Source organism: Danio rerio, chromosome 10 (assembly GCF_052040795.2).
Source record: "Danio rerio strain M-AB ecotype USA chromosome 10, GRCz13ab, whole genome shotgun sequence".
Taxonomy (NCBI): Eukaryota; Metazoa; Chordata; class Actinopteri; order Cypriniformes; family Danionidae; genus Danio; species Danio rerio.
The window spans coordinates 17,970,525-17,979,200 of record NC_141030.1 but is presented as its reverse complement, the minus strand read 5'-3'; the positions used below and the strand labels follow the sequence as shown (position 1 = coordinate 17,979,200).

The 8,676-nt window shown below is 35.9% G+C and overlaps 1 protein-coding gene across 2 annotated transcripts; it reads right to left on the bottom strand.

Moving 5' to 3' along the window:
• Positions 1-269: 269 nt before the first annotated feature.
• On the bottom strand, positions 270-7,423 carry phax (phosphorylated adaptor for RNA export). Of its 2 annotated transcripts, none has more exons than XR_015500331.1 (5): positions 7,291-7,423; positions 5,076-5,662; positions 3,922-4,042; positions 2,547-3,270; positions 270-1,467 (listed from the first exon to the last, which is right to left on the bottom strand). XR_015500331.1 is itself a non-coding variant. In NM_001003995.1 (5 exon segments), coding segments are annotated over 5 exon segments (1,140 nt in total). In that variant the 5' UTR covers positions 7,369-7,387; the 3' UTR covers positions 488-840.
• Positions 7,424-8,676: the final 1,253 nt, after the last annotated feature.

Below are 8,676 nucleotides of genomic sequence, written 5' to 3'. Positions count from 1 at the left end.
ACTCTCCAGAAAAAAAAATTTCTGACATACTGTGAAAATTTCCTTGCTCTGCTAAACATTATTTGGGAAATATTTAAATATATATATATATATATATATATATATATATATATATAGAGAGAGAGAGAGAGAGAGAGAGAGAGAGAGAGAGAGATATGTGTATGTGTGTGTGTGTGTGTGTGTGTGTGTGTGTGTGTGTGCGTGCGCGCGCATGTAGAAACTGGAAACAAGAATAACTACAAAAATAAATGTATCACAATACGCATCGCTTGCCTTCGTGTATAAACTGAAACATCAGTTTAATAAATCAAAACAGATGTGCAACATACGACTACAACTAAACTTAAACTAAATTAAAACCAATTTAAACCATTACTGACATTAACTAGTACAATTAAAATTAAAGCATGTACCACATTACTGTAACTGTACAGCATTCACAACGTAACATGTTTCTCGGCATATTAAGTATTCAACTGAAAGTGCATTCATACTTGAACATTTATTTATTGTTATCCAAGAATGTAATGTGTCAAAAGCTTGCAAAGTATTCAGAGAGGGAAAAAATTACAATGGGTCAACATCAAATCAGCCAAGACTTCCTGTAGAAAAGCTGTACAACATTTGGCTGCTTCTGATAGTATTTTAAAGAGCTAGCGTTCAACACTCAGTAGAAAACTTAAAAGTGCTATACATAAACATTAGAACATCATCAAAACAACATCAGTCTTTCTTGACCACTCTTACTAATTCAGGACAAATCCCAAAAGATTTTTCAGCTAGAGGGTCCAAATTATCCCAGAACGGACAATAAAGTACAACACTCTGAAGCACAGCAATTTAGAAAACTTCTAGATCATTTGAGTTGTACACTACAGGGTTGTCCTCTGTTCCTAATGCATGTTCTGATGGGGCTTCAGGGGCCTCTTCTAGGGAAACCAGAGCCTCCTCAGTGTCACTAGCAAATGTTTCTCTTGAGATGTCATCTTGTTCCTGTAGATTGAGTGTGCCGATGGCTTGCTTCATCTTCTTTGCTACTATTTGCCTCCGTCGCTTCTTCGCAGCCTTTTTGCTGTTGCATTCTTTCTGGTTCTCTTCATGAAAAATCTCCTGGATTAAGGGAACATTCAGTTAAACTTAGCTTTTTTTAATTGTCTATGAAAGAAAAAACAGCAACCCAACACTGGGAATCACCCATACATTCAAACCCATCTTGCTGTGGGGTAGCAGTGCCAACCACAGAGCCATTTTCAGCTCTTTCAGCAAATAGTATACTCTTACGCCCCATTCACATGGGGCTTCAGCGTCAACGCTTGACTAAAGGCATGTCTCTAGTTGGGGCTGAAGCGATTGTCATAGCAGCATCAGCCAATGAAATTCAGTCAGCAATAGGCCACTGTCTACCTGGTGTATTTGCATACAGCGATCTGATTGGCTAACGCTTCCATCGGCTCTTGAAAAGTTGAGCTACCGTATTTTCCGCACTATAAGGCGCACCTAAAAGCCTTAAATTTTGTTATAAAACGGCCGTGCGCCTAATAATCCGGTGCGCTTTATGTGTGCATGGAGCTCAAAAATCTGTAAAAAAGTTGTGTGATTTCGGAATGCGCTCCGCTTGATTGGCTGTCGGAGCATTTCCCGCCGACACAGACGTAAAACGCACACTCCGTATGCAGCATCAATAAATCAATCAAAACCACATATGTTTAATGATCTCCGAAAATGGCACCAGTGAAGAGACATGTTTACGAGGCACAATTCAAACTACAAGCTACTAGTTACGCGGTTGTAAATGGGAATAGAGCAGCTGCGAAATAATTCTACATAAATAAATCTAAGGTTCAGAAGTGGAGGAAACAAGAAAATGAACTGCGCCAAGTTAAGAAGACGAAACAGAGTTTCCGCGGGAACAAAGCAAGGTGGCCACAGTTAGAAGACCAACTTGAATGAATTCGGAGCTTGCTGTCATTCCGGGAGGACTAACAAAAGAACTCCAACCGCTGGATATTGGTGTAGACGGCGTTTAAAGTGAAGTTGCGAGCTGCGTGGGACCAATGGATGACAGACGGCGAACACACTTTTACTAAGACTGGTAAGCATGCCGGGCGAGTTACGCCACCATATGTGAATGGATTGTGGATGCCTGGGCTAGGGTGTCTGCTTTAACTGTTGTCCGAGCTTTCGCAAAAGCCGGAACAGCCACCCGGCAATGAGACTGACTCCGACAATGATGAGAGAGAACCCGCCGTGTTTGATGACGAAACTGCCCAGCTGTTCAATTCAGACACAGAAGATGAGGACTTTGATGGATTTTTGGGAGAAGACTGATTGAAAAAAATAATAATGTGAGTGTATTGTTAAATAGTACAATAAAGTTCAACTAAACTATGTTAACTGTTTTGCGTCCATTACCTTTTTTGCAGACAGTGTATTTTAGCGTGCGCCTTATAATACGGTGCGCCTTATGTATGGGTCAAGTACAGAAATAGACCCCGTAATTGAAACTGCGTCTTATAATCCGGTGCGCTTTATAGTGCGGAAAATACGGTAGTCCCAACTTCTGCAGCGAGCGAGGCTTCTGAAGCGGCGCCGACCGATCCACAATGCAGTTTGGCAACGCCTGATGTCACCCATTTAAAGTGAATGGGAAGCGTTGATGCTGACGCCCCGTGTGAGTGGGGCGTTATGGTGTAGAGCCACAATATTACCAAAACACTCCAAAAGTCTCAATTTTTTTTTGTGAAAAATGGGTAAGAAGTAGCATAGCAAAACATTGATAATAAACCCTGCCAAATCACACTTTGGCATCCACTTTGACTAATTTTATTACTGTATATTAGTGTTTGCAAAATATGGTAGGTCATTTGTGTGGGAATTACTATTTTACAAAATTACAGACATGGTCAAATTGCATGAGATTAAAATCACAGATGACCTCTGCAATTTCTACAAATGACTCAAAGGTCATCAGGTAATACTAAACCCATGCAAACAGAATTTCTGAGATCTATTTGAAATTATGAGACGTACGGATGTTTATGGATGTTTATGTTTTGTGTGTGGATGATTGTGTATTGGCACTGTTATTAAATACATTTTTGTATTAAATTTAAATTGTTTTGCTAAACGTTGATGAAATAAAGCTACTTTATATTTCACCAACTAAACACTTCAGTGACTACATACCTTTACTTGCCCATGAGAAATGCTTGGTGTATTCTTCAGCAGGTTAAGATACACCCCACCTGGTGTCCGCCTCCTACTGCCATCCTGCAGAAAATGGGGTTACTAAAACTCACATTGTTATATATAATCACTCACATACACCTTTATATCCTTTATCATTCTAAATGAACTTAAAAAAAAACATAGTAACAACTAAATAGCCCAAATAAAGTACTTTCTGATATTATACTGCTTAATAGGGTTGGGAGATGTTGAGCATTTTGGCATTGCACGATGTCTAATGTGAAACATCGCAATGGACGATGACATCGCCGTCGTAGGCGGGGGGTGGTGGTTGTTGTTTTTAAATATCAATTAATTCATAACGAATTAATTAATTGTAGCCTACCGTTTTCACTATCTGACCCACTATCTGTTTTATATTTGTGTTTGTGTGTATGCACACAGATAATTTAAATGGCAACCCAATAATTGGTATACAAACAATAACAATATAGTGAATCAGCAAACAAAAAAATACATTCATATTTAAACACATGACTGAAACTATTTTCATGCGTTATCAAACTATTAATAACAAAACTAAGCTCTGAAAAGGAATTATTTATTTAATTATTAATTTTTTTTTTAAATGAAACTAGCTCTGAACATGCAATTGTTAGTTCCAAAATCCATCCATATGGACTCTTTGTGTCTGAAGTATGTGTGTAAATTGTGACTTGTTTTTATACATACCACAGTGTAAAGACCTCCACTTTGTTCAATTGTTGCAGTCTCAGACAGCAGCTCGATGGCTTTCTTATTTCCTATAACTCTGACCACACGTTCTATTAGATCTTTCTTGGGCTCCATGAGTCTTTAACAGATCAAACAAATGCATTATTACAGAAAAGCTGTAGATACGTTTCACATACACATACCCTGTAAATAAGACAAATCTCATATCACAATATAAAAGTAATCTCATGTCTTGATTACGAGATATCGATATATATATATATATATATATATATATATATATATATATATATATATATATATATATATATATATATATATATATATATATATATAAAGTCAGAACTATTAGCCCCCCTTGGATTTTTTTTCTTTATTAAATATTTCCCAAACAATGTTTAACAGAGCAATGGAATTTTTACAGCATGTCTGAATGTTTTTTCTTCGGGAGTAGGTCTTATTTGTTTTATATCGGCTAGGATAAAAGCAGTTTTAATAAAAAAAAAAAAACATTTTAAGGACAAAATTATTAGCCAATTTAAGCTACTAACCTGCCTAGTTAACATAATTAACATAGTTAAGCCTTTAATTGTCACTTTAAGCTGTATAGAAGTATCTTGAAAAATATCTAGTCAAATATTATTTACTGTCATCATGGCAAAGATAAAATAAATCAGTTATTAGAGTTAAATTATTAAAACTATTATGTTTAGAAATTACTTGGAAAAAAATCTGCTTAATAATTTAGGGGGGCTAATAATTCTGACTTCAACTGTGTGTGTGTGTGTGTGTGTGTGTGTGTGTGTGTGTGTGTGTACACTCAGAAATGTACACATTCATATGTGACAATATTACTCATTTTATTTAGAACTTCAGGGCAAATGTTTAATTAAAAATGTAGAAATATAAAATAAATATGAATAAAATATAAAATGCCTTTCAAAAGCTGATAATTTCGCATCTAACATATATAAAAATAAATCACCAAATAAAATGCAAACATTGTACTTTCACTATTGCAACTCTAACAAAGCTGTTATTCATGTACTAGTAATGACATATTTAATTGCGTTCATCTAAATTCTGAAATATATATTTTTTGTATTAGACCAATATGTGCATCAGACTGCACATTTCTGAAGTTCTCTGACCTGTGTGCGATTTCATCGATCACTCTCTCTTCAGGGTCATCTTCTTTGATCTCATATCGACCCTTCAAGTCCATCTCAGCCCTGGGGCCGAGTCTTTCCTTGGCTGGCCGCTTTCTTTTCAGATGGCTACTGTCTTTTTGGTCTTGTCCTCCCTGCTGCATGTATCCCTCCAGCTCACAATCCAAAGTGCTCTTCAACCCTTCCTCCTCCTCATCACGCTCTTTTGCCATCATCTTGCGAGCAAAGACATAATTATAAGTCTCGCTCTGGCGACTGCTCATGCTGACAGCACCTTCCATTCCCATGATGCCTAGCTCTGCTGCAACAGCTTCCTGACTTTGCTCCTGAACCACAGAACCCCAGATGTTGTTGACTTTGCGAGCAAAGGGGTTTGTTGCAGTTCTTGCATTAGGCTTGGCCTGAAGAGGAGCTGGTATACTGGAACATTTTAGTCGTTTTCTTTTCCACAGAATGGCCTCATCTTCAGAGTCAGAGTTGCTGTCACTAGACTCCATGTTCTTTAAGTTGCGGTATTCTGTGATGGGTGCTCCACCTAAAGAAGATCCTCTGCTCTGAAAAGATGACACCTGCAACATCAAATATAATAACTGAATGGTGTAACTATGATAGCTGGTTATGAAATTATTAATAAGCAGTGGTGTAAAGTAACTAATTACAAATACTCACATTACTTTAACCGAGTAGTTTTTCTCAGGAATTGTAATTTAGTAAGTAGTTTTAAAAATGTGTACTTTTACTTTCCTTTGAGTACATTTTTAGTGCAGAAATCAGTACTTTTACTCCACTACTTTCCTTCAACCTTAAGTAACTACTTTATTTTTTTCTTGTCTATGGGGGTTAGAAAAGTCAGTCCTTTAATTCCTGTCCAATCAAATCTCACATAGAAGGTCAATCGCCTCATAATGAACTACCTCAAAATAGGGTTGATCAAAAGAAATATATTAATGCAATTCAATTACATAATATATGAATTGATGTTTACTTTAAACTTATTATAAATATATAAATTACAATAAATTAAATTTTTTTTTGTCAAATAATTTTGTGGCTAAAAAGTATCTTTCAGGCACCATTTTGGCTCCTGTACCATTTTAAAAGTATCAATTTAGCACTGGTATTGAAATAACCCCAAACGATACTCAACCCTACCTCAAAACATGTGCGCTTTATAACTGCAGCAAACTGTTTGGAAGCAATATGCAAGATGTCAACATGTCAGTATAAAGTTGTACCCCAGTGTCATGGCGATGTTGCATTTTGTTTTTCGATGAAAATCATGAAAGTGTCGGCATGTGCTGCCAAAATGACGTTGAATGTTTGCTAGACATTGGATTTTAGTCAATTTCCAACAGTCAATTTTTTAGTCAATTTTTTGATGTTGTTTTTGAACAAATAACGTTGTCCTTAGATGCTGGCTAGACAATCTAACCTAATGTTAATGTCTTATGATGTTGTGTGCCTGCTGGGCAATAACTCGATGCACTACAGAATGTTACGTTTACACACATGCACAAAGTACATGTAAACGCATCAGCTTTTAAAAGCGTAATACTCACTACTCTCGAGTACTTTTGAAAGGGCTACTTTTTACTCATACTTTGAGTAAAATTTACAACAGATACTTTTACTCTACTTACTACACTACATTTTTAAGAAAGTAATGGTACTTTTACTTGAGTATGATTTTTCAGTACTCTTTTCACCACTGATAATAAGCTAAACAATTCACATTATAAATGGATTTGGCACCACTTTGAATCTAAAACATTTATGAAGCAGATCAAAATGAACACAGAAGTTGACCCAAATATTTTGTCAGCATGGGAAAAAAACAAAGCGTTTGGAATATTCAATATTGCATGTACTTTTCAAATGCTTAATGGTCCAGTCCAATTACATTAGGTGACTGGACCTAAAGAACTGTTGACACGTTTGAAATCATTAAAGGTAAAATGCAAAAGTTGGAAATGGTAATCATCAACAACTGACCTAATAAAAGGGCTCATTTGAATTCACGGTGGTTGTGATTTTATTACAGGTCAAAATCTAAAACGTCAGCAGATAATCGACACCCATTTAAAATGTCGAAGATACAGCACAGATCTCTGGTTTGCACAGATATCTAAATGCATAGTCAATTAATCGCCATCAGCACAACAACAACGTGTTGAGCCGAATGAACAGCACAATGTACCTGCACTCGCTCCGCAGCAACATCCCGCATTTCCGACTCTTGATCTGAACTAATCTCTCCATCCTCAAGATCCGCCATTGTGTCTCTATCACCCGCCGTTTCCCAGCCGGAAGACGCGCAGATGCATACACTTGAGCGCGTGCACTCATTGGCCGCTTTTTGAGTAGTGTTGAGTTCGGAGGGCACGGCATCGGAAATAGTGCAGGTTTAGCGCCATCTGCGGCCAACTAACGTTATTAGTATAACTTTATCAGAAGATAAATATACATAAATAAGTTGTGTGACAGTGTAACATAGCATGACTAAAATATTACACAGGTACTATACCTGCAATATATTTAATAATCAAATTAAAACAGACATTTTACTACAATGTTATTTTTGTAACACTGAGCCTGAAAGTCGTTTACACCTATTTTGCACTTGTACATTTTCTGCTGATTTTTGAAAACGGGTTTCAGGGTTGATTCTTGATTTATTTAACAAAATAATTATTTTGACTAATGCATGTTTCTTTTTTATTTTATTTTTTGAATTGTACAACTGGCTATGATACACTCGATAATGCTTTGAAGTTGATAATTTTTCTTGGAAAGTTTCACATACACAAGGCAAAAGTAATGTCTATTACTCCCTTCTTAATTTTTTTCTGTAAAGATTTGAAAATATTTTGTAAGTCTTTAACCTCAATCACAAGAAGGCTATAAAAACCTCTCTAATAATAAAAAAAATTGTACAATCTGATAATTTAAATATGATGAATCCCCTCATATATATAATGTTTTTATTATTTTTATGTATGTTCTGCATTACTAAGTTTTGTATGACTGTTGCATATGTTATCATATAATCCTGTATGCTTCAATAAAAAATAAATAAAAATAAAAATAAAATAACATGACAAGAAAACATCCGTTGTTACTCTATCGCGTTTTTTATCCAAACCATAGACACGTGACATTTTGATATGAATAACTATTAGCACATGTTAAAGAAAATATGAAACCAATAAGATCACAAAGGACTAACTGGTTGTGGACAAAAAACAAACCGGAATATAGTGAAAAAAACAGGGAGTGAATCATTTACAGCACTGTTAAATTAACTTAATCTCTCTATTTTTGCATTTTTTTTTAGTGGATCTGTGATTTAAACGAATGCATGATGTATAACGTTATTCATCGGGAACGGGAAAAAAGCAGTCAAAAATTTATAAAATTAGAAAGAAAGAAAAAATTAGGTTTCAATGTATTTATGGAAGAATTTGCCACTAGGTGGTGCAGTTTTAGCATCCAACCAGCAGTAGAAAAAAGGACCTGCTTTCAAGCTGAAGGGGTGAGTCGCAGTTTGACCAATAAGAATTCCCGTATACACGTGATCGCGGAC